This window comes from Barbatula barbatula (genome assembly GCF_947034865.1).
Source record: "Barbatula barbatula genome assembly, chromosome: 14".
Classification (NCBI taxonomy): domain Eukaryota; kingdom Metazoa; phylum Chordata; class Actinopteri; order Cypriniformes; family Nemacheilidae; genus Barbatula; species Barbatula barbatula.
Window position 1 is genome coordinate 16,494,321 of NC_136777.1, and position 27,898 is coordinate 16,522,218.

Sequence of the window (27,898 nt, forward strand, 5' to 3'; positions counted from 1 at the left end):
AACTAATGCTGTAAAAAAGGACATTTTCTTCCAAATACATTATGTGGTTTTCTTCTTTTCTTGTACATTTTGAGTTGTTTTCTGTAATTTGACGTTTTTTGACATTTTCTGGCAGCTGGGGCAGCAGAAATAGACCGGAAAATTGACAGTTTTTCCTGTAAGATGACATGTTTTCCCTGTTTTTCTAGTATATTGGCAGTCTTTTATTGCAATTTAACGTTTTTGTACCGCATTTAAATGTAAATAAAACTTTTCCACAATAAAAATATTTTCTTTCTCAAATGACATTTTTGGACATTATACATGAATTTAGAAAAAAGTTTTTTTACAATGTGACTGTATGTTGTCAATATGGACTTTCTGCTTCTTAAACTGCCTTTGTTGGAGTGGAGCTGAGAGATTTGGACGCTGCATTAACCTTCTTTTAATGGATATTATCCATCATTTCTCAGCACCTCTAAAGATGAATAATAATAATCTTCAGAGCTGTCAATGAGTGTGAGAAAGATGGAGAGAGAACAGAAGTAACAAGCCTCCTTGTCTGCCTCTTAGCGTTAGGCAGTAGGCCTTTAGTGAGAGGATAAATATGAACGGAAGGAAAGCCTTCACCTTGTTAAGACAGACCGGTCGAGTATAACAGGCTGCTTAGTACATCAGACCCGGCTCAGAGACTGCTCAAACAATATTGATGATAAAATAATAACTATTTGAATATCATTTATATGCCATAAATATATTTTAATAGATTCCGTAAACACGTCATTGTCTCAAGAAATATCTGCATTCACACGAACCACTGAAAACGACGATGTACTATACATGCCAGACCAGTATGTGGCATTGTAATTCCACTTCAAATGGAGAAGACTTGGAGCATGCGCATAAACCTTGCATGTAGACTTATAATCATAAACGTATCATTTTAATTCAACCAAAAACATATTCAGTTATACATTGCTGGTAAATGATTTAGCTTGCTGGTCTATTTATTCAGATGTTTGAATTCATAAAATCTATGACAAATTTCTATATTTCATAAAATGACACAAAAACTGTGGCCACCCCCCTGAATCCATCTTGGGGTCCCCAGTTTGAGAACCACTGATGCAGGATGTCTGACTAGGGTCGAGACGTTGGGTCATGACATTAAATACATGGATTGGCTGTACAGAGGAAAAACCAAGGGTTTTGTTTTCAGATTTATCTACTCTGGGACCTGGATTAATAAAACAGCGGGTTCAGGCTCCCAAAACGCCAGATCTGTCTGGAGGAAACGCTGATATGATACTAATTGTTTACTTACACAGTTATATGTGTCTCCGTGTGGATGAGCTCTTAATTGATATTAAAAATGTCTGAGTTAGCTAGCACTTTTAAAGTATTAAAATGCTACTAAAACAAAAATGTTAAGTAAGATTTATGTTGTTACACCGAGCCATTCTAAGAATGGTATAGAACAGTTATAGTTTTTTCTTCACTTGAGCCTGGTTTGAAAAAAATGTATGTATCTGATTGGCTCACTGGCAGAAGTGTGTAGTGACGTCACCATTGACGATTGGTCACTTGACTGTTGCCTGGCTACTAGTTTCCCTCTGTAGCAGGGCATTTGTCTGGTGGGCTGGAAGGAATGAACGAAGGGGAATCCCCCCAGAACGCGGACAGTTCTGAACGTAATTTCGGATGGAACACAGTAGTGAAGGAGCTGGAAAACCAAGAACGCAATTGCGCACAGACAGAACCGACGGGCCGCTTGGCAAAGAAATCCAGGGCCCCTTTTTGGCCTCAGTCCAGCCCTGGTGCTATTTGAGCGATGCAAACACAAATTCCCAGTTCTTATTATTTGTATACACGTACCAATTAAAAGGGAAGTTTGCGATTAATGCATAAATGGTGCCAATGCGGAAAAGTAAGCCTTCCACAATGGTGGACAGGGAAGTGTGTCTAAAATTGGCTAAAAGAATGTCAGTTTGATGCCACTCGTGCAGAACCTGCATTCTTTACCTTTAACAATAACATATTCATTATGTACACAGTATTATTTTAGATTTTATGATTCATTTCACCTTCTGCTTCTTCCTATTAAGTCCTGCTTTAGGAGACCTTTTGCGGCATTAAGGTAATAAGATCTGTCTCTGTGGGAATCACTTCACAGGTGCCTGTTTCCTGAAACACAGGGAGTTTCATGCTGCCTTCAGATATGGCACCAGACCTTTGCTCCACGTGTTTTGTAATGTGTGTGTGTGTGTGTGTGTGTGTGTGTGTGTGTGTGTGTGTGTGTGTGTGTGTGCGTGTGTGTGTGTGTGTGTTGCACAGCCTGATCAGCAGTGTTGTAAATTAACAAGCTGATAATAAATGATCAGCAGTTCTGCTCCATTAATGCCAGGGCTCGAATAAAGTGTGCAGTGTAAAGAAAGCAAACAAGTCTCAGAACTCCTTCAGATTGTAATCTGGCGAACAAACACTGTTTACACAATGCTGTAAGAAAACGGAGCCTAGCACACATATATATCACTTCATATCTGAGCGATGAAAACTGAGAGCCTCTGAATCGAATGAAGCTGGTGCATCTGTATGTGCATGTTTGAGGTTTGATTTGTTTGATTTTGATAAGCCGATGTGAAAGTGATTTTCCACACCTTCAGGATTTGAAATTCAGTCTAGTTTTTAAGTAAAGGGGCACTAATTGACAACACAGCACTACTAGATAGCTTTGCACCGCACAGCTTAGTTTTAATGTAGAGATACACTTAACCTAATATTTATAGAAGTCTCAGATCAGGAGTAATGGTTGAAATAAAACCGCAGGCTGACTAAACTAAATCAATAAGCTCTTATTTTAATCGAAAGACATCAATCCTTTCCACATATAAAACAATGCTGACTCTCTTACAGCTCCTAAACAAAAACAAATCCTAAACAGTGCCCCTCTGCGTGCATCACTCGGTGGTGTGCATGTCAAAACAGTGCTTATAAATATTTCATAAATTTTTTGATATCTCGAGAAATGTTTTTAATTGATATTCATTTATTGATGCACATTAACTTCTATCAAAATGATATGGTCTAGTTTCATATATTAGGGGCTTTCGGGCCGCAGGAACGATTTCGTAGTTCCGCAACTATTAGCCGTAAGAACCTGCTTTTTGTTGTGTTTGCAGCGTAATTTTATTTTGGGGGAAACATTTGGGAGGAAAACTTTAGCTCCTTTTCCCAGGCAGGGTCTAAACCAGCAGGATAGCAATGACCCGTGAAGTAAGCATACGCTAATTGGCAGAACTTCTGTTGTTTGGTAGGGAGTCGAGTTCAGTTTATGCTTGTGCGTAGGACGACGCCGCCGTAGCCTACGTAGAGCCGCGTACCCTACGCCGTAGCCTGATGCACACCGCTCCAAAAATGTAACAACACGTCAACTCAACGTGGAACCGCTAGCGCTGTGATTGGTCTGTTTGAACCCCTACCTCAGGTCACAAATCTCAGCGAAAGAGTCATGTTCTGAATGAACTTTCTCAGTAAATTATTTTATCTTCTGTATGTAAAATCTCAAGCTGCAACAAAAAAAAAGTGACTGTTAACTTGCCAGATATCACTGCTAATGCTTCTCAAACAAGCGGTTTCTTCTTCGGCTCTTGTCTTGGTTACACAAGCAACATCTGCGTGGGCACTGACACCTAGTGGTCATTGCCTGTCCATGCAGACAACGATGCAGATGTATAAATGAAAACCGACACGTAGCCTATGCGTAGGTCCAGAAGTAGAAGTCAAAATCGGGCTTAAGATGACGTTGCTGTATACCGGCTTTCATCCCTAAATAGTTCCTTTTGGCGGTGCGAATGCAATCGGGGAAATGGCCTTAGGGGATATATATTCCTCTTTTTTCAGTGGAGCACAAATGAAGATATTTTGAGAAATGTCTCAGTGGTTTTGTGTCCATACACAAAGTCAATGGGGGCCAATGTTGTTTGGTTACCATCTTTCTTCAAAATGTCTTTCTTTTGCATTCTTCAGAAGGTTTGAAAAGGCAAGAGGATCAGTAGAATTTATTTTTGGGTGAACTGTTCCTTTAAAGACTGTGACAGGGTGAGCCAAGTTAGACACACTGGGCTCTACAATGACCTGCAGGTCTCTCTGTAACTAAGGCCCTACAGACAACTGTCCTGCAATGTGTTGTAATATCTTCAGGATGCAGGCCTCGCAACCCACTCAATGTGGCATCCCTGACAGCTCTTTTTCAGGGCATCATTACACAGTGCCAGCGCTGTTCAGTACTGTGCCACCGCTCCAGTTAGGGGGCAGACTGCAGGGTTCCAATCGCAATGGCGAGAGATGATCGGACTGTGACAAATGATGTATAATTGTCCCATGCTCTCCGTCACACGTATTACAGTATAATGCATTTCTGATAGACGCTTGTCTCAAATAAATTGCCATTGGAGTGCAGCTCATGTTCTTCGCATCTCTTGCAATGTATCTGGTGGCAGGGAAGGTGGTTGGAATCAAACTCTGGTTCAGACCAAGCAGTCAAGTCTGAGCGTGAAAAACTGGGTGTCCTTTACAACCGAGAATCATAAAGTCTTGTGACGGAAAAGGGACAACAAGTGCTGCTCTACACTCTAAAGCTGTATTCTTGAAACCTGATTTTATAAAAACATTGTACTAACCTAAAGATTTGGAATTCCAGTGGCTTATTGTTATTTTTGAGTTATATTAACTTAATTTAATCGAGTTATATTAACTTAATTTAATCAAGTTAATTCAACATGACTTTCAGTTCAGCATGCTTGACTTATTTGATGTGTTTCCAGAAAAGAAAGCATGTTTGGTGCTTAAAGGTGTAATATGTAAAATATCCTACAACCACTAGGCCTGTGTTGTATATTTTGTTCAGTCGAGTACTTACAATATCTCAAATGTTTCCAACGATTTGTAAATTTTGAGAAAAGCATAATTTTAACCATTGACATGGAAAGTGTCTGGCAGTCGCCTGTCAGTGGCGTCATATACGCGTTACCGGAAACAACATGTGCTTCAAAAAAGAAAGAACAAGAGAGAGCAAGAGACAGAATATGAAGGGTTGTTTTCATAAACACACACAGCTGGAGAATAAGAACATATTCCCCATACAAAACAAACCCTATGCAAATATTAAATGACAGCTACAACCCAATAACAAAGCTCCGTATGGACGAAACGCCTGTGGGACTTTAGAGAAAGCTACTATGTGCACAAAGACTACACGCATTCATGCTAACATTACAAATGTCAAATAAACACATTCACACACACACACACGCGCTTGTTGTTTGTACGTGTATTGTGTTCCTGTGTCTCACATTATATCATTGTTAATGTGCTGGCTGATTATTTCTCCACAATTCAAGCCAGAGATGGACATATGGCTCTAAACTAAATTTGGTAAATAAAATATAAAGCCTTCCAATTTTGAGGTCTCTACACAACACGACACCTCTAGATTTTCCAATAAAGGCACCTGCCATAAAGTGAAAGGTCACGATAAGGTCATCCACAGGACATCAAACTGGTTTCAATGGACGCAGTACCATCAGCATCCCACACGTATCAAACTCCACCCCCTCCCTCCCCCATTCATCATGATCACAATGACATCACAGTACAGTACCTAGCAGCACCCGCAGGAATCTATATCATAAACAATCATAAACTTTCTTCAAAAATAAGTCAACTCATGCTGTGTGCTTGTTCATGCAGGGCCAGTGAGCAGAGATTAAAGGAAACGGTGCAAGTGTTCCTAGGTCAAGGGCAAATTGTGTTGTCACCGAGCACAGGCAGGGGGCGCCAACTCCATCCCGTCCCACTAGTAGCCTGTCCTGCAGCCAGTCAGTCGCAGGCATGCAGCACAGGGCATGCACAGAGATCTAAAGCGCAGGCACACGTCTATACTTCCAACAGGGAGAAAGAGAGAGAAATAGAAGGAACATTCATCTTTTTGAGTTGCCAGAGATACAAAACTCATCAATATAACACCAGGTATATGTGGATGTCATTAGGCAGCAAATGTTGAAACCGTGTCCTGCAAAACAAAAATACCCACTGAGATGCACACGAATTGTGGGCGGAGTATACTGAGTGGCCCCTCCCCTTTCTAAAAAGCCATAGCGATTAGTTCACCCCGCGGTATGGAATCTGTTGGTGATGTCATAAAAATTATTGATTTGCATTGGCGGAAGTGAGAGACTGTACCTTTAGAGCGATCATACCTTCTTAAATGGGAATTCTGTTAATGTTTTGGAGCACACCAGTGCAAAAATAAAGAATCTTTCATCATTTATTTACTCTCGTGCGGTTCAAAACCTGCATATGACTCTTTCTCTGGAACACAACAGAACATATTTCGTCTCAGTGGTTTTGTGTTCATACAATGGAAGTCAATGGGGTCCGATGTTGTTCAGTTACCGACGTTCTTCAAAATATCTTCTTTGGTGTCACACAGGTTTGGAATAAATGATGAAAGAATTTAATATTCATTCAAATTAGGCTAGTCTGTAGACTTCAGTTAGGGTCTATGGCATATTTCATTTGACCTGAAGGAAAACAAGGCTGTGATCGAGTCTGCAATTTTGACTGCCTCAAGCTCTTGTCGTGTCTCTTGTTATGTCTTAAATACATTGGCTAAGCAGCATGTATGCAGCAATTACATTCTGTGTGTCTACAGTTTAAAGCCAACATGTACCGATGGATGACTGCTCTGATCCCCTGACTGTTCTGCATTATTCATGTACATAAGCATTTTCTCGTGCATGCACAGATGAACAGGCGCTCTTGCATTATCTGTAGGGCAAACAAAAGGAGAATCTCGATGCTCAATAATTCAACAGGGACAGACAGCAGCTGGCTTTCCTCCACAGTGTACAAAACATGCCCTACCGCACATGTGCAAACAATAGATCCGGGTATTGCTAATAAAGAGCGCGTGGGCAGAATCTTCTAGATCGATTTAGATGAATATGAAGTAACGTGCCCAAGAAACGTCTTGCACAAGCGGTGTTTCGTTGAGTTTGCATATATGCCTGAACGCAACTGATCATGCAGTGTGTGTGTGTGTGTGTGTGTTGGGGTGAGCCTTGTTTAACCATTGACTGATGATCAATACCGCCCACTTACCACTGTTTACTCCAGCCCTAAAGGTGATGAGAGTCATTTGTTTACTACAAATACGACACTCATAGGTCGATATACCTGAAAAGCAAGATTTTGGTGCTATAAGAACTCACAGCACTGTTGTTTCAACCAATAGGGCGAGTTTGGGGCGGGTCTATTTGTTTTGTAATAAACAATGGCAGACTGTGGGGGAAACCTGCGTCACCGTTTTATTTAGGTGTTGCCTTTGGAGCAGAAAATTACACAGCAGCTTTAAGACACGTTCAAGCATGTCAGCCATCCTCGGCAAAACGAACACACCCCACGAATGATCCCGAGAAGGTATGTGTTAAAAAGGGAATGCCTGGTTCGACACCGAGATATCTGATCCGGCACGATATTCTCTCTAGTAGTACAAACACTATTAGCTTCTCTGCTGTGCTCTCCGTGAAAATGCACCGTCAGTAAAACCTTTCCTCTATTCAAATCTCTTTTCTGCTGATCTCAAGTCCTCCTCCGCTCACCCGGCCATGCTCGGCAGTTTTATAACCCATCCAGTGATTTTTAATGAAATTTAGAGCCATTTAATGCATTGTTTGGCCAGAGCTCCGCGCTCGGGAACTCCGGCAGATTTTCACTCTGACAACTCAAGAAGATTGAGAAAGCAGAAGAGGAGAGGTCTAGAGAAGTTTTCAGTAGCTAAAGAAGCTAAATCACGCTTGTACACGCATACGCAGACCCATGCAGCTTGGCACGCGCCCCATACCTGCCAGAAGTCCTGCAGAGAGGGAGGGGCACACAGAAAGGGGAGAGGGGTTCCAAGGGGGGATGGAGAGGTAAATAGATGGCAGAAAAGAGAATGACGGGTTTCATTGGTTAGATGGGACGCATGAAAGAGCCGAGAGCACAAATTAATAACAGTCAAAACAACACGACAGCATCACATCCCTAAAAAATTAAAACAACAATGTAGGACATCTTGAGACCTGGAAAAACAATGAAGTTGTGCGTTAAGTGAAACATAGAAAAGATGCAACACTGATATAGAATTTAAACATTTTCATACAAATACATTCATATCAGAGCTGGGGAGCTCAACATACCTGACAAAAGTGTAAGATGTTTGAATAAAGTACCACTATTTTTATATTTCTATGTTAAATATTAATACGTTATATTCATTTTAATATCTCCTTTGACGTACAGTAAGAAAAGCTATTATTTATAATATATTTTTAAGAATCATCCCCAATTCTCACTACTTAAATGGAGAAAAAGTACATATTTTACTAATGCACAGCATTTATGCACCATATTAAAGTAGCTTTAATTTAATGTCATTCTAACTTACTGGGACAGTTCACACAAAGATGACAATTCTGTCATCATTTACTCACCCGGTGTAAATTCTGTTTACATTTCTCTGTTGTGCTAAACACACAGGAAGATATTTGGAAGAATGTCAGTAACCAAACAGATCTCATCCCAATTTACTGCCATAGTAGGGAAAATAAATACTACAGTGGATGAGATCTGTTTGACTACTGACATTCTTTCAAATATCTTCCTTTGTATTGAGCAGACATTAATACAGATTTGGAACTAAAAGTTTTGGGTAAACTATCCCTTTAATGCAATGTAATTCTACTTTTTAATGATACACATTGTTTCAGCGTTACATAAAAAAAACATTTTTTAAATTAATTTGAAAAATTGTGGCACAAACACTTATTAACATCTTTGCATTTAATTTACACAGATTTAAACAAACTACGCATTGCAGTATTTTTACTGCAATTCATTTACATACTTTATTACAGTAATGATAATCTAATGAAACCCACCACTGAGAATAATGAAAAGTAAACAGTCTGTGCACATTACAGTGAACATGTTTTCTGTGGAAAACGTGCCTAATTGTTCTTAAAATATGCCATTATGAAAAATAGTGTAAATGGTATATTAACTACATTAAATGAGTAAGCTGTCTCTTGACACGTCTCAAATGAGCTTCCCCAGCACTGTCTGTCAAACAACATGAGATGTGCGAAACACCCGTGCACATTAATGTGGACTAAAGTGAGCGCACACTTCCTTCTCTCACACACAAACCCAACCAGATTTAGCTGTGAAAATCACACTTGCAAAGCACCCGCTGCGATGACCTGCAAATTATTGTTGATGTATGATAAACATGAAGGTTAAAAGTGCTGGTGTGTTCACAACACAAAACAATTACACACCAGTGTTTATTAGCACAGCTCGCTCGTGATAAAAATACTCTTCCTGGACTTATATCATAAAAAAAGACTTTAGTGGTTAATGGCGACGAGGAAGAAGAGAGGATGGTTAAGATGGTCCCAACAGTCTTGCCAGGAGACAGTATACTGTAGAGTAATCCAAGAGCAAGCTCAGATGGAATGGAAACGAAGAAATATATTCCACATCCTTCTGCCTGAGAACCTCCAGAGGAAACAAACAGAGAAATATAAATAGACTAGAAGATAAATTGAAAGCGGGAGAGGGTGTATATCACACAACATGGAGGAGAAATTTAATGGTAAGATAACACATACAGAAAGGATGTGGTAAGGGTTGGGCGGTATGAGTCGGGGTACCAGTCACTTTATGTTAATTATAAAAATCACAGTACCGCAGATAATGTTTAATAAACTCAGGATATAGTTATGAGTTCTCTCTGTGTGGTTTTTTATCACGTGAAGCGTCTCACTTGGTCTAACATGCAAAGCGATGCACACGAGTTAGCCACGCCCACAAATTTACATACTGCATTATACTGAGAACCTGTTGCGACTGACATTTGACGCAAAGGTGTATACCATCATACTGCCCAATCCTAGGATGTAGTGCTACAGTCAGAAAGGCACTGTAGGGTGACTAATAGGGAAGTAGGCAAAAATAAATTATATTTCTAATATTTCACTCAATTAAGGAACATTTATCGGCAGGATCCAATTTCTGGCTCAACCAATGGCGCCGGGGCAGGACTTGATGGAAACAATACATTTTTGCAGTTCCGATTGGTCATTTGGAGTTATTTTGGAGCAAGTGTCCAACCCTGAATGTATTAAAACCACCAACATCATTTTCACCTGCTTCGATTAGCTGTTGGAATTTATCACTGAAAAACTGAGGAGTATTTTAGCATCTGGCCCGAGGCTGATTAACAGTGTGTTCAACCAACTCATTACTATTAATGTCCTAACAAATAGTCCCATAAAGTGTGTGGAAACAGCATAAACAGAGATTAGGTGACCAACTCTGTGAAAAGATCAGCCATATGTTCAAGGTTCACCTGTACTTTACATGCACAAGGATCATTTGAAACATCCCGGCTGAAAACATCAGATCTGATCTGCATGAACTTACATTCTAAAAACAGATCACTGTTTACCAGGGGTCTCTGAGACCTCAGTTAGAACACAAGGGTTAAACACTGTAGGTTTAAAGGGATTCTTCCCCAAAAAAATGTACATTCTGTCATCATTTACTCCCCTTCGAGTTGTTCCAAATCTGTATACATTTCTTTGTTCTGATGAACACAGAGAAAGATATTTGGAAGAATGCTAATAACCAAACCAATGATTGGGAGTCAATGAGGTCCAAGAACTGATTGCTTTTAAGCGTTCTTCCAAATATCTTTCTCTGTGTTCATCAAAACAAAGACATTTATACAGATTTGGAACAATTCGAAGTCGAGTACATGATGACAGAATTTTCATTTTGAGTGAAGTATCGCATTAACCACAAAAAACATAAATACTGTCTGTCAATATCTGTAAAAACTGATAGCTGTGCATCTGTCATTTAAAAAGCCACATATTTTAAATTGAAAAAGAAAAGTTAAGTGAAGCAAGGACAGACATGTTTAAAGATAAACACAGCGGGGGGAGTATTTTAAGAGAGTAACCTAGAGAAAACAAAGAGCAGAGATGATACCGCAATGCAAAAGTTGGCACATGACAAAAGATACACAACACATAAGGACATCTGTCCCTGATGGTATTTGCTAAATGGTTTAAGAGCGCAAAGCGTTTTCCTGGTGAACTGTAAAAGAAAGAAAGTCTTCAAATGAGCTCAGAAGAATCTAAAGTGGATGAGTTTCTGTGGAGAGAGACTTTGTGATGACTGAATAAAAACAAATGGCTCCATCCTGCGTCATTGAATCAAGCTGCACAATGGCAAAGTAAAGATTCATTCCCACTCGCTCGCCCACATCTCACTGCTTACCTTTCCATCGTAGCGTTTCACCACAAACTGATCCAGACCAAGGCCTGTGAGGAGAGATAGAGAGACGGTCAAACACAATGGCTAACAAACAAAAATACTTTAGGCTTATAACAATCTAACATTTCGTGCTGCCTTGAAATTCTGTCAAAATATAGATCAGAATTGACAATGTTTGCCTTAGGTTTGCATTTAGGATGTCTTCAAGAACGTCCTGCGAAAAGTTTTGAATCAGAGCTTTTATCACACATAAACAGGCCTATTTGTGCATGCATCTCACTAGTTACTTTCGCATTTAGACGTCCTTACAGGAACTAGGCCATTACTGACGTGTTAAAGTGATTAATATCAGCTATTACACACTCATTTCCATTTTAGAGAGTGCCAAAATAAATCCCAGAATCATTCAGCATCCAGTCGTTCCAACATTAATCTTGTGTTACAACAGAGGGCTGAGTTTAATATTAAGGTTCAGTGGGCTGAATTAAGGTGAATGGAATGTGTGTCTGATCTGGGGTCAGATTCCTGTATTCTCTGTACTTTCCTCTTTAGTGATTGAAGGGCGTATTGACCCCAACTAGATTCTTAAATGAGCTTTGGTATGTGGATTCAGATTATGAGATTCCAAAACAGCTTACTGGTAGCTTCATGCTAATGCTCATAGCATAATTGTAAAACATTTAAGTTAGAGGACTAACATTCAGACTGGGGTTATGAAAATTAAATTGGAGACACTGAAATTGAAGTTCCCCAAAATACACCCTGCCTGCCTTGTTTGGACAAAGAGCCGGGCCTGACTCCCACTTTTCACTCCACACGACCCAAACTGCTTTTGAGCCGAATGTATTTCTCTAATTCTACTGCTGAAACAAGGATGAATTATGGAACAGCTTTCCTCGCAGCTAGATGAATAATACATTTTATGTTCACTTCCCTTCTGTTTCTCCCTAAAGGTAAGCCAGACTCCTTAAAGTTATTTAACTGCCATCCCATGCTTCTGTAGCAAGCTGTGTGTGTCCTGCCATCCGTCCACAAATGCAAAAATAAAAGGCTATATTTTTCAAAATGACAGTAAAGATACTGTGTTCTTACAATGAATGACACAAAACATCTACACAACAGTCATTGGTATTCTTTAAACCACAGCAGTGCTTTGTGATGAATTTATGGTAATACCCATGGTATTGCTCACCTCATATTGCCTACCACAAGTTATTCAAAAGCTCCTACAGAAAACAATTATTTATTAATTATCTATTGTTTGTGTTTGGGGGACGTGTCACCCAGAGGACAATGAAGAATACAGAAGAACTCTATATTCAAGATCAACGAGCCAGTAAACTCTAATAAAGGCATTCGGTTAGGTGGAGAGCCCATGAATTGGACCGTCCGAAGTCGTGGAACACATCCAGAGAGAGTTCATGAGAGCTTTTTTCCCCTTTGTGGGACTGCACCACTAGACGCTGTTTGATTGCAGAGCGACGCGATCGGGCTGGTAAAAAAGTCTGACTTAGAGAGTGAAGATATGGGGGTGCCGAAGTGGGGGTGGCCGGATTCACGAAAATGTTCTGAAGACAAAATGTAAGAACATTAGTAAAAGAATTATAGGAATTTTGTAAGAATGTTCATAAGTGCAATTCTCAAACATTTCTTGAAACATTCGCAAATATTTTCAAAAAGAACATCTTAATTTTTGTCGTCAAAATGTAATATATGATTTAACTCTATTGCTCATGTGGTAACTGTATATATTTATCTATACAATAAACTTAATGTGTGTAACAAGCACATCGCATTCTTATGTAGCCTAAATATCTTAGCATGTGATGTGTTAAAAGGCATTTATAATCGCATGTTAGCTAATATGTTAGTAAGTTTTAAAAAATATACTTATAATACTTTTTGTATGTTACTACAGCATAAGACTTGTGACCCTCTCAGTTTCGAGTCACTTTGTCCCAGAATAATGTAAAAAGCACTATAATAATAAAAGCACAAAAGTAAGGGAGATAGACCTATTATTTAATGGTAAGTAAACGTCAAAATTATGCTTCTGGTTCGATCCAATACATGTCACATGTGAAACAACCAAATACACGTATTAAACATTTTATCTTTTGAGATTTAAGATAACCGTGAGGCTGACTTAATTTTAAGATGATATTTAGAACAGGTTTTGTTTCGAGAATTTTTTTTAAGAATGCTCTGTAACCAAGACAAATTCCTGGTGTGTGTAAGCACACCTGGCAATAAAGCTTGTTCTGATTCTGATTCTGATTCTTCAGTGGGTTTTTTCGGGAATACGTAACATTCCTAACTTTTTTCTTAAATTAGAATTTAAGAGAAATCATGTCAGCTAAGAATAATTTTCTTCTTAAAAATATTTTGTGAATCCAGCCCCTGGACAAGAACTTGCGTAGCATGCTAGTACAGGAAATTTTTGGAATATTGTAGAGTATGAATCTCTGGGACCGGGTGGTGATGTGAACATTATCTGTGAACCTCAGCTGATCATCAATTACCACTCCCAGGTTTCTGGCCGTTCTGGAAGGATTAATGTTTGATGAACCTAGTTGGCTGGTAAGGTCGTGCTGAGTCTTCGGGTTGGACGAGATCACAAGCAGTTCAGTTTTTGCAAGGTTCAGGTGATGGTCCTTCATCCAGAGTGAAATGTCATTCAGGCATGCTGAGATGTGTGCAGAAACCGTCGGATCATTAGGCTGAAATGACAGGTGGAGCTGTGTGTCATCCGCATAGCAGTGATAGGAAAAGCCATGTTTCCGAATGACAGAACCTAGGGACGTTGTGTATATGGAGAAGAGCAGCTGTCCGAGAACTGAGCCCTAAGGTACCCCGTACTCAGAAGCTGGGACTCAAAGACCTCACCTCTCCAGGATACTCTGAATGACCTTATCCTAAAAGGTAAGACTCAAACCGTTCCAGAGACACACATAGTCTCGAGTGTCAACAGGAGATGTGGTGGTTGACAGTGTCTAAAGTGGCAGATAGATTTAGGATGGGATGGGTGCAGATGATTTAGAGGCTGACCTTGCCAGTCTCAGGGCTTCGAAGACTGAGAGCAGTGCAGTCTCGGTGGAATGACCACTCTTGAAACCAGACTGGTTGCAGTCCAAGAGGTTCTTCTGTGTGAGAAATGAGGAGAGCTGGTCAACTACCACATGCTCAAGGGTTTTTGCAATGAAGGGGAGGAGATATACCGGTCTGTAGTTTCCTAGCAGTGCAGGATCAAGAGTGGGTTTCTTCAGTAGCAGGGTTATTCCGGGCGTCCTTTAAAGCTGGGGAAATGTACCAGTGGTAAGAGAAGAGTTGATAATGTGGGTCAGAGCGGTTACAACCATTGGAGAGATGGCCTAAAGGAGATGGGTGGGAACAGGATCTAGCGGGCAGGTAGTCGGGTGATTAGAAGCAATGACCTTGGAAATGTAAGCTTCAGACAGGAGAGAGAAAGGAGCGAGCATGCTTCGGGAGTTTGTGTATGTTCAGGAGGCAGCGGCGCAGTGAACTGACTGCTGAATGTTGTAGTTTTCTATCAAAAGAAAGATGCAAAACAAAATTGCTGTTAAGTCCGATGTAGATGGGGGGGGGGGGCAGGTGGGCAAAGAAAAGCAGAGAAGGTTTTTGAGAGGGAACAAGGGTCGGGCGAGATGTTTGATTTTTGAGTGGTAGTTCTGAGTTTTTGCAGGGGTGACATCGGCTGGGAAAGAAGAGAGCAGAGATTGATAACGACAGATATCAGCAGGATCATTTGATTAGACCAACTTCCTCTAAGCAGATCTGAGCTTGGCGCGATGCTCTCGGAGAACTACGGATAACCAGGGGGCAGATGGACTAACGCGGGCTGGTCTAGATGTAAGAGGACATAAGCTGTCTACGCAGGATGTTAGAATGGAGCATAGTGTGTTGATGACGCTGTTCGTATTCAGTAGAGAGAGCTGTTCAGTGGGAGGGAGCATGGAGGAGAAAATGTGTGTGGGTTGCGTTGGAATGTGACCAGTGGTATGGTTGGGTGTGTTGTGTCTGGTGAATTTAGGTCAAGATCCAAGGTGATGAGGAAATGAATTGATGTGTGCAGCGGGGTAACCTAGGTGTGACGAGTGGAGCAGTGTTGTGTGTAGAAAAGATCCAGCTGATTACCAGACTTGTGGGTTGCTGAAGTGGGAACTCGCTTGAGGTCAAACGACCCAGTCAGGTTGCTGAAATCGGCAGCTTGTAGTTTTTAAAGGTGGATGTCGAAATCTCCAAGTACCACCAGAGGAGTACCAACTGCTCTTGGAAATGTCCAAGATGACCTGGGGGACGATAAATGACTACAACGTGAATTTTACCAGGGTGTGTGATATTAACAGCCTGAGACGTAAATGAGCTGTTGTCCCATGCGGTTGCTAGCTGCTTGATTTACCAATCATTAGGGATAAGTAGACCGGTTCCTCCACCTCTCCCTGGTGTGCGTGGGCTGTGGGCAAAAGTTTAATTATAGGAAAGGGCTGCCGGTGTGGCAGTGTCCTCAGGTTTGATCCAGGTTTCATTAAGTGCGAGAAGACAGAGACCAGAACGTCTAGCAAAGCTTGTAATGAAATCTGCTTTGTTTACAGCAGATTGGCAGTTCCATAAGCCAATAGGAAAAATAGTTGAGACTGTTGTGGATGCTGAAAGAGTGCACAGATTATTAGCATTTTGTTGCCTTTGTCGTGGTACAGGTGATTTACGAGTTGTAGCAACAGTAGGGATATCAAAACACATGGTGAGAAGCGGAGGGCAAGACATAACGTATACAAGGTAAATAACAAGAAGAGAATAAATAAAAAGGGAGAGTGAAAAAAGTGCATGAGTAACATGGGTCACATTTAAAACGTGTTTATGGTGCTTTTGAATCATTATTAATCTTGACATCCATGTCTCTTCACTGTACACTTGCACATTTCACTGTATGGAAAACAAGAGGCCATGTGTCAAGTTCAACTATTGCGTTATGGAGAAAAAAGATCATTCAAATGCTGCAGATGCTTTTATCCAAAGTGACTAAAAGTGCATTCAAGCTACATTTTCTCATTATGCGCGTTTTCTCAGAATCAAATCAATAAACTTTGAGCTCTAGCAATAATGTTTTTAAAAGCAAAACATAACACACAATATAAGCCAAGAAGAATGACAGATAAGGGGAGACTGACTAGAGTAGGGCTGCAGCTATCTATTATTAAAGTAATCGACTATTCTACCGATGTCCCATCAATTAGTCGGGTATTCGGATAATAAGACCTTTTTCTTTATTAAAGAGCCATACTAAATATACACAGACAATAAGATAGGTCTCTTAAAATGAACAACTAATTTGTTTCCTTTTAAGAAAAATAAAACATTTGATTGCTAAAATTGCAAACATTAATATCTGTGAAAACTAAACCCATTTAGTACATTCCATTGCCATATAACATTCAAAATGCAATATAATACAAATATATAAATAAGAAACAAATTTAAACGAAAAGAATCATTTCAAATTTAAACAACTAACTTCAGCTTATGCATGATGCATTTAGTTTATCTAAATTAGTTTGAGTTTATTTTTATTTTTTTACCGTTAAATGCCACCAGTGGGGTACATGTACACAGAGCGATTACGTACTTCCGCTAAAATTTCAGCCAGCTCTGTTACATCCGGCACCCTAGGGAACAACGGCGTTTCGCTGTAGGATGAACATATGATTAAGATCAACAACGTGAGTCTCATCATTCAAACACTTCGCCATACGTCAACAACCAAAAAGGAGAAGCACTTCAGGCTATCCGTTTCAAGGTACACCCAACAGATATGAAAAAAAGCACAGCGAACTTTTGCACTCACTAGATGCATGATCACATCGGCACTTAACAATGCTCACCCACAGTGCTGTTTTTTCCTAAACTCATCGTTATCACTTTGTGAAAATCCCCTCAGTGCTATGACAGTGGAAGTGACCTAGCTGGCCCCCGTATCCCGTGTGCATATACCATATTTGCTATAATGTTAAAAGTTTTGAAATGCCATGAGATTGTGGGTCTCATCATAAATCTCCGGAGTGCTGAGGTGGGCAGTATGGATTCACAGCCGGTCACCTCCACTACACCTTTATTTAGACAAAAGAAGATAAGAGTTCCTTATTAAAAAAGAAGGATATGCCAGAACAGTGAATGTGTGAATCCAGTAAAAATACGCCCCCAAAGTGCCTTTTTAAGTGGGTCTTTTCTAATATCCAGCGTGCTGTAATAGTGTCCATTTTTCTTAACATGGTGTTCCAGACAGCGCTTGTGATAATGGCAAATCTGATTTTACTGCTTTACAGAAAAGCACAGCACAAGGTCGTTTACCCAACCAATCGCAGTCTTAACTTTAAATCTACCTCTAAACTCAAAAAAACGATTGGTCTAGTAAAGTTGTTCTAGGTGCTTACTCGAAGGACACATCAAGAGAACTCTGTAACTTCAAACTTCAATGATCTGTCTACAGAAATGATATTACAGGACCAGCAAAAGTTCTTTCTATGAGAATCTGTACTTGTGTAATTCATACAATAATGTGACTTGTGACTACATTATTAAAATGTGCTATTTAAAACGATGTATACTGCATACTGGTGTAAAAATTAACTTAAAGCGTGTATGCTTTCACAAATTTACAAGCATCAGCATTGATCATGGATTTGAGCCACTTATCAAATCTCTCCCATCAGCTTCACCTCTGACTGTGACTGACTGTCTTGTCCGTTACACTGTCTTCAGGTCAGCATCATCTTCAAACATACAACAGCTGTGGATTTAATGGATTTAGTAAAGCCAAAACTCTCCTTTAGCCAATGCAATGTCAAGGGCTCAAAGGAGGTTAAACTTGTAACAAGAGCTTGAATTTCACATGACAGCAGCACCTGTCTGTAGGAGAACATGATTCTTTCCTATCGCCGTGTTCACACTTGACAACGCTCGCAGCATTGTGGTTACAAATAGCAGTCGGCAATGTTCAAAGATTGCATTTGTGCACGAAAGCGGTTTAGAGAGACAGGCCTCATAGGTAGTGTACCGGAAGTCTATTTGAATGACAAACAGAGTGCGTCTTTGCAATAACCAATCACATATTTAAAAATGACAATACTCATTTTTCGCTAGACAGCATGCACAGGAACAGACTCACATACTCTAGAGGCCAATGGTTATTAGTGGATTTATGAGAGTGCCAAGCTTGCAGCTATTTACAGATATTGAAACAAGGCTCAGCAGGAAATGAACATGACTGATGTGTGTCTGTGTGTGTGAGACACAGGGTTGTGTGCCACTCAGAACTGACCTGAGAATCCTAAGCTATATTAGAAAATCTAAATCTGTTTGGTAGTTAAGCATTGAACTTAGTTGGAAAACATGTCTACATTAGAAAAATGGCTGAGAATGATTTAAATGATGGGTAAAAGATCATGTGTGAACGCAACCTTTTCAAAAACACCAGCATAAATTAGTCTGCCTTCGCATGCTCTCGGACTTATCAGAAATATGAGTTTCCGAGGTAAAAATTGCATATGAACCTCAGAAAATTGCATATGAATTGTATGCCCTCTGATGTCGCGTTTCCCGCTGGGAAGTTGGGAGTTAATTTTGGTACCCGAGATGGGCGGGCCTTACACAATCAATATGGCGGATGGGAGAAGGATTTCTGCTGTGACAGATATGATTTATTCGTTTTTTCCGCAACAGCTTCATTGCCTTGTCTTGTCGTTAAATTAGTACATGTACGTTTAATACACTGGGAAAATAGCATGTATTTCACCAATATTCCAGAATAGTCAGCAAGCTGACTAGTAAAACTATACAGTAGGATGTACGGTCGATACTATTATAACCATATAACATTTTCCCAAGACACACGCAAGAATCTGGCGTCCTTCTGTCTTTCCGCCAACAAAGTACTAGAACACAACCAGCTCGGAATCATGACATCAGAAGAGGGTGTTATCACATTTCCGAGAGCACGTGGAGGCAGCATTAGTACTGGCAGTTTTACAGTATGTGAAGTTATAGAATTACCAGTAAATTACCAGTATGAACACAAACACAGTCAGAATGCTTAGTCTGCTTTGGGCCAATCATAACATGATGCGTTAACTTTGCTATGTTTATAGACAGTGCAAAATGCAAATATTACCACCTATAATACCACCATTATATATAATTTAATAACACCATCGCTGGTGCAGCTGCTTAGATGTTACAAATTATTGTTAAAGATGTCACAAAGATTACTATGTGTTATCTAACGGCGTGTGAAAGCTATCTAACTGGTAAAAAGACAGAACATTAATACACAGTAAATTTGTGAATTTATCGGAAATCTCATTGTGTTAAATGTATGGTAACTGCAATTCAACAAATTGCTCTTTCTATCAGCATAAGCAGCATTAGGTCAATTCAATGCATATTTACACTAGAACGTGACTTCTTTCTTTCTTTCTAATCCTGGTGATAGAGAGATAGAGAGCAGGGCTGATACTCACTCTCCGGCTGTTTCTCATTGGGCGTGATGGAGCGCACAAAGTCCTGTGGTGTCATGTACACTTCCACCTCTCCGTGCTCGTGGATGATCTTCAGTGTGGCGAAATAGCGAAATATCTTGTCTGGGGTGGAATAAGCTCTGATCCTGTTCTCGTACTCCATCACCTAAATAGCACACAAACACACAGAGGAGTAACTAACCAAAAGAAGCTCAATAAACAACATTTCTCAGTAGTGTGACGGTAGTTTGGCAGTTGCATGAGTTTAGCTTTTACAGTAATGAGCTACTTTATCTACAAGCAGCAGTGTGGTGTGACTAAATCAAACTACAGCATTCTGAATAAAGCTGTATATCAAAGAGACCTCTGACAATAGCCAAGCTCTCTCTCTTATATGAAAGAGTAGCGAGAAGATCAACACGTGGTTAAACTGTGACCAACATTGCACTTTGTGATTCTCCATATTGAGTAGGGCTGCTCGATTATGACACAAATCATAGTGGCGATTATTTTGGCCAATATTGAGATCACGATTATTTAACACGATTACTGATTAACCTTTAAAACAACATAGAAAATAAAAAAACGCTGAATTTAACTGAATATTAAATGTAAAGAAATAGCACTGCTGAACCACTGTAAAGAAAAGGTGTGCGCTGAGGATGTATATGACAAGAAAAGAGATGATCCTTGCAAAATGGAATGAGGCACAATAATCGTTTACCTCCATTTTTTATTTTTGTAATTGATGAAGGACAACATTGACGATTACGATTCATTTTCGATTAATTGCACTGCCCTTATATTGAGTATGTTCATATTTGATCCAGGTAAATATATAAAAGCCTGCTGGACAGACAGGGAGTGGCAAACTGAAGAAAAGTCAATCTGGTCACTTCAGATTTCAAGGCAGAATCCTCACAGAGTTATGAACTGTTTTTGATAGCCTGATGAGCATTGTTTCCTCAACTTTCTATTATGGATAGACTTGGAAACATTTAGTGTTGTGTATCTAATAACGGTTAAAGTTTGAATTTAAACAGTTACAGTTTCCTAGTGAATTGTTCTCAGCATCCATCCATCCAGCAGATGTTTCATCTCTCCATCTCTAGCAAATGCTCATGTTTGTGAGTGTTTCTCTTTATGCAGACAACTGTATTGTCTTCATTTCTATGCTAATTCCCTGTCAGCTCGATTATTAGACGACAGAAGTGCAAGATGTAATTGCAAGATGAACTGAAGTTTAGGATATTGAGCATCTGTTATGGGTAATGACTGTAATAACTTTCTATGAAAGTTTCTATTTGTCAATCAAACACTGAATTGACTTACATCAAGTTACAGGTCAATGTTTCTCTCATTATCATAGACGGTGTACTACAGTGGGTTTGGTCAAAGATATTAAGATGTGAACAAGATGCATCACTGCCATTACAATGAATGGGGAGGAATGCAACGCTAAATATGGGCGCTCTGGCAAAGAAGAAAGTCCCGCCTTCCAGTGAAACGAGCCAATCCTCCATCAGTATGAAGCGATCTCGAAAAGGTGACTTTAAGCACCATTTAAGCTAAGCAAACTCAAGTTATGGTACAGTTCATGTCAGGTTTAAATCTTGATAGGACATACAGAAATTGTGATTTAAAAATATATCTGCCTTCCCCCATTTAAGTAGATTGGACAGTAGACTTGCTATTAACAGTTGCAAACATGGCCGCCGGGTAACACGTCTTCCGTAAACAGACTTTGGTTTGGTGCACATCTGTGCTAATCTAACTGTTGGTCTGTATGTGTCAGACAGGTTTTTGACCGATGTAGCACATCTTGTTTTTGGTGTATAAGTGTTTTAAAGGTGATGTGTCAAGAGCAGGTTAACCTCTGACTTCTGTCATGTCGTCTGTCATCTATCTTTAAAGATTGTAACCCTGGACTTGAACTCTGGTCATCCACACAAGTTATTATACAGTTAAATAATAATACATATAATAATAAACAATAATAATAATTAATATTTACATCAATTCAATTAAATATAAATAGTTATATTAGACACTAGCCAAACACAAACAGGAAGTTAGCTGGGGGTAAGGCGCGCACGCGTCTGGTGAAACGGTCTATTTAGCAACGACAATGTTGTGTTGATTCTCATGCATAACAACAGGTGATTTCACACCAGAATCTTATTTGGCCTGCGAGCAATAGTAAGTTGAAAAAACTTGAATCTGTTAATCTAAAATGTATAAATCAAGCTTTTGTTTGTATCTTTAAGGTATGTGACTCTCTATAGCCTGTAGCCATATGTACAAGATGCTATAACAAACATAAAAAGCTTATTCTGGCAAACATTTGAGGGCGCAGCTCAAATGTGTATTGTCAAAAATGGAAAGAGAATTGACTCACACAGCCTTTAAGATTACTAAGAGCACGACGAAAAATCGACAAGATATCATTCAGAAAGAGAAGTGTTTGTGTCACTGTCTGTGCCATAGAAACTGGTTGGCATGTATCTGCCACTCACTGTGGGCAGTTATTGATGCCAGCTGGTACATTCACACTATCATTCAAATGTTTGGTATCACGAAGACATTGTGAAAGAGTTGTTTACCAATGTTGTTTAAAAAGTCTTGTTTTAACAGCAACTCCAGTCGAACAAAACCACTGTTATATATATTCCTCAGGAAATCATTTTAAAATGTGCTTATATTGAGAATCCTTTTCTCACATTATTAGCACAGCTGAAAATGGCTTTGCTGCTTGATAAAGTATAGACACCGCAATGCTGTGTCTTGAATAGTGAAACCCCTAGTACAATCCAGTTATTGCTTTTGTGCACAGTGACCTACAGTGCATTGATAGTGCAGCTCAGGTGGAAAGATGGATGATTTATTTTTAACAACGGATTCGATGACGTTAGAGCTCATGAGCGCATTACTAGCGCAGGGTTTAAGACGTGCTTTTTTAGGACATTAAATAAAGCCGCAGTTACTTGTACAATGACAAGTGCAAACCTTAGTAAATCTCGATGCGTGATTCATTTAAATGCTCCCATAAAGTTCATGAAGTTCTGAAGAGGAAACTCCTACAAATGCATATGCAATAAGGTCAGCTGCAAAAACATATGTGTCCGCAAGCTGTTAGTAAATCTGGCCTAAAGTGGCAAAGAAAGTTTTTTGTTCACCCGAAAAAGGCCACTACTAAAATTTTAAAATAACTTAGATTTAAAAGAAAATGTTAAACAATAAAAAAAGATATAACTATTGAACTATTCCTTAAAATACCTTAAAATTAAAATACAGCAATTATTTAAAATGGATGAAATATTGATCTACAAATGACACGAGTCACTTGTAACATTATTTATGCATTTACTTAATTGTGTCATATCAACAATATTACCATTAGTTCTTTCAAAAACAATAAAAACAACTAATACATACAACAAATTCTTCATTTTTAACACTCTTGCCTGTGTACATGAGACTAAAATCTCTTAGCCGATCTAAGCATTTAATAGGCATTATACTCATTTTGAAAGAAACAATCCTATAGTTTTGGTGTGCGATGAATCTTTTGTCCAAGCGAGTGGGATGGTAGAAAGGACAAAATGATTTGCACTTTACTTATTAGTTTCAACTTCTAGGAGTTCAATTTCAAACCACTTTAAGAAGATTACCAACACGATCCTTCAGTTGATTGCCAAAATGAATCTCTTGATAAATGGGGACACTTGAAATGACATCGGGATGTGACTTGAATAGACACAAAACCACACAAACAAATAAGCAAAATACTTTACCAACTTAACTCATTCTGTTGTACAATGCCAGACATCATTGGCCTATGGCCTTATGAATATTAAATATTAATACCAACATTAACAACTAAAACTCACTTCACATCGAAATCCAAAACGTTTTCTTCTACTAACCCGATTCCAAAAAAGTTGGGACACTGTACAAATTGTGAATAAAAACAATGCAATGATGTGAAAAAATAAATTGATTTGAAATTTCATGGCATCAACACATCTCAAAGAAGTCCATGTTTAACACTGTGTGGGCATCCCCTCTTCTTTTTATAACAGTCTGCAAACGTCTGGGGACTGAGGAGACAAGTTGCTCAAGTTTAGGAATAGGAATGTTGTTCCATTCTTGTCTAATACAGGCTTCTAGTTGCTCAACTGTCTTAGGTCTTCTTTGTCGTATCTTCTTCTTTATGATGCGCCAAATGTTTGCTATGGATAAAAGATCTGGACTGCAGGCTGGCCATTTCATTACCCAGATCACACAGCCATGATGTTGTTACTGATGCAGAATGTGGTCTGGCATTGTCATGTTGGAAAATGCAAGGTCTTCCCTGAAAGAGACGACATCTGGATGGGAGCAAATGTTGTTCTAGAACTTGGATATACCTTTTAGCATTGATGGTGCTTTTCCAGATGTGTAAGCTGCCCATGCCACACCCACTCATGCAACCCCATACCATCAGAGATGCAGGCTTCTGAACTGAGCGCTGATAACAACTCGGGTTGTCCTTGTCCTCTTTAGTCCGGATGACATGGTGTCCCAGTTTTCCAAAAAGAACTTCAAATTTTCATTCGTCTGACCACAGAACAGTTTTCCACTTTGCCAAAGTCCATTTTAAATGAGCCTTGGCCCAAAGAAAATGCCTGCGCTTCTGGATCATGTTTAGATATGGCTTCTTTTTTGACCAATAGAGTTTTGGCACAGTGGATAAGGGTTCACCGACAATGTTTTCTGGAAGTATTCCTGAGCCCATGTTGTGATTTCCATTACAGTAGCATTTCCTGTATGCGATGCAGTGCCCTCTAAGGGCCCGAAGATCACGGACATCCAGTATGGTTTTCTGGCCTTGACCCTTAAGTACAGAGATTGTTCCAGATTCTCTGAATCTTTGGATGATATTATGCACTGTAGATGATGATGATAACTTCAAACTCTTTGCAATTTTTCTCTGAGAAACTCCTTTCTGATATTACTCCACTATTTTTCGCTGCAGCATTGGGGGAATTGGTGATCCTCTCACCCATCTTGACTTGACACTGCCACTCTGAGAGGCTCTTCTTATACCCAATCATTTTGCCAATTGACCTAATAAGATGCAAATTGGTCCTCCAGCTGTTCCTTATATGTACCCTCTTATTTCTACCTGTCCCAACTTTTTTGGGATGTGTACCTCTCATGAAATCCAAAATGAGCCAACACTTTCAACATTTGATATGTTATCTATATTCTATTGTAAATAAAATATAAGTTTATTAGATTTGTAAATGATTCCATTCCTTTTTTATTCACAATTTGTGTCCCAACTTTTTTGGAATCGGGTTTGTATATCGACCTCTCGGTTTGAAACTAATAGTTACTTGCAGGAAGTGCTCACAAAGTGACTTACAGAGATTCCAGGGAGCAATAAAGCGATATGTCATACAGGAGCAATAATACAATAGGTACTTATACCAAGTTACTAGTTTCAACAACCTGTTGAGAGAAAGATAGAAGGTTTCTTTTCTCATTTCTCTATCAATTATCAAATCATTATGTCGCATCTGTCAACTATCGTGTCACCGGGACAACTCAAGAGTCACAACAGTAATCCAGAGTAAATGCACTTGTCAATCTAAAACACAGACAGTGTGAGTTTAGCTATAGCCTGACAAGAATGCAATTCCACACAAACAAACACAAAACACAGACAGCCGGCTAACGTAGCCGCTACATGATGAATGACCTCATCTATCAAAGGCACAGTCCCGCCATCCTATCATGAGAGTCAATTTTCACATTTTGCTGGTATGATTTATGCTGTTTATTGTAGTACTGCATCCATAATTTATAGAAAAACGGAATTCCGGCTTTAAGGTGGACTAAAAATTAGGATTAGGGGGTGGTGATAAACACACTTTGACCTACACGCTGGTTTCCCCGACACTTCTGGCTATTACAGGGTGGATCGTGGCAAAAATAAATCATTCTGTCAAATTCAGCTTTTTTATGAAAAACATATTCGCAATAAACATAGCAAAAAAGAAATTCAATCAGATTCAGCACAGGCATGATCCTCATATATGTGTAAATGCCATAGTCAATAACGCTGATAAATTGGCTTGGCTTATGCAGCGGTTTACAGGTCACGCAACAAACAAACCACAGGGATAAACCATGGCTAGGTGTGCCTTAAAGGATTTTAATGCACGATGTGGAGGCGAAAAACCACCCGGCGCGAAGTGGAGTGCATTAAATTCAAATCCCCTTTTTTCTCCCGGAACACGAACGCACGCTCTTAGGTTTCCTGGATTTTGATACCCAAATGTTGACAGGTATGCTGGCAGTGCGTTTCCCAACTGTGTGTGTAATACGTTTACGATAGAAATGATTACAGAAAGCGCATTCTTTTCAATCAAAGCGGTTTTAATGCATACCTTCGAGCCATATAAAAACATTTAGAAAACACAAATAATGATGCCACAACTGGAATCTGCTCAGGGGGAACGTGGCAAAGAGGCTCATTTTTACAATTTATTAAAATATGGAATCCATGAAAGACTAGTAAGCACTGTGAGTTTATTAACGTTTCACGTAGATGTGTGATATGAACAAAAAGTGCTCAGAAATGCGTAAACAGCATCCTCACTTGAAATGTGTGGAGGGTCGAACCTGGAAACAATATTCCTAACGTCATGATTTAGCAAGCGGATACAATGTAATACAAAAATGTCTTGTATTTGTTTAATCGAGTCATGTATTATTTGATTTATTGACCTTTTATTGAATATTATGGCAGGTTTGGTCCTAGCAACAATGACTGTTTGGTTAAAAAGATTCCTCTTATTTAAACCATCCATATAGGACTGCCCTACTGGTTGTGAACATTGCAGCATGTCTACAAAGAAAGTTGGAAAGATTTTTGTAAGTAATATAATAATGACTATACTTCTACATTTATTCCTTCATTTGACATTTTCCTCACAGTTAGTGTCAGCTGCAAATCATTCATTCCATTATTGTTGCTCTACGACCCTCCGTCTGATGGCACGTCACATAAAATCCACTTTAGAAATACGCAGGTTCATTTCATCCCCGTGATTTGCACGGTGATGAGACGTGATGAGCCCACGTGTCTCATCTGCACATTGTGAATTCAGACTGAGTAAATGAGACCGACCTCAGCCCAATGAGATTCAGATGAAATAAACAAATTGATTACCTTGCGGTCACGGAAGCCGATTCTCGCTTTCTTCTTCTTCCCTTCTGATCCCGCCTCCTCGTCCTCCTCCCCGCTACTCGACTCGATTGAGATTTCTGACTCCGCCTCCTCCGCTACCATATCCTCAACAATCTTCTTCTCCTGCATCTGTTTATCATGCTTGACTGAAGACCCCGCCTCTGCGTATGCTCTGCCAATGAGGACACAGACTGAGTTAACCATACCAATTAGATATAAAAGACCAGAAACATTAGCACTAAGCAAGCAAAATAGGGTCCATGCTGATCGCAAGTTGACTCATTGAGTGTATTTATCTACTTTATGGATGTGTTTCTCATGCTAAAAGTCAATGAAGAGTACAGCCAGGTCAATATCTTCGGGACACAAGGCAGTAATTGAAAAAAGCCCAGCTGTTGATGTGATGGTATGGGTGTTGAAGGTGTGTCAAATAACTCAATTTAATGAGACATAAGGAAAATGGCTGCACTGAAATGTCACCTCATCCCATAACCCCCTCATTCTATACAGTAGATCACCTCCCAGATGCATTTCACCATATCACTGATATACAGTATTAGCTCCTCTACTCATACGCACACATCCAGCGCTGGACTGGCCTTCAGCCAGACTCCAGATGACTCTCTGCAGATATCAGCTCTCTTCAAACGTTTGTGATAAAGGTTGAGTGTGTGAATGTTTACCCATATTTACCCAAAAATCAAGGGAAAACTTGAAAATGAGATAATGTGATCTACCAGAAAACCTTATGGTATATAACACA

At 39.5% G+C, this 27,898-nt stretch overlaps 1 protein-coding gene across 3 annotated transcripts in view; it reads right to left on the reverse strand.

The window, feature by feature from the left end:
- Window positions 1–27,898, reverse strand: part of micu1 (mitochondrial calcium uptake 1) — a 50,612-nt gene that overhangs the window by 13,582 nt on the left and 9,132 nt on the right. For all 3 annotated transcript variants that reach the window (XM_079473559.1, XM_079473557.1, XM_079473558.1), the window contains exons 3-5: window positions 27,118–27,307; window positions 19,899–20,061; window positions 11,368–11,411 (exon numbers count right to left, since the gene is read on the reverse strand). In XM_079473559.1, coding sequence (XP_079329685.1) covers window positions 11,368–11,411; window positions 19,899–20,061; window positions 27,118–27,307 — 397 coding nt within the window. The remainder of the gene's footprint in view (window positions 1–11,367; window positions 11,412–19,898; window positions 20,062–27,117; window positions 27,308–27,898) is intronic.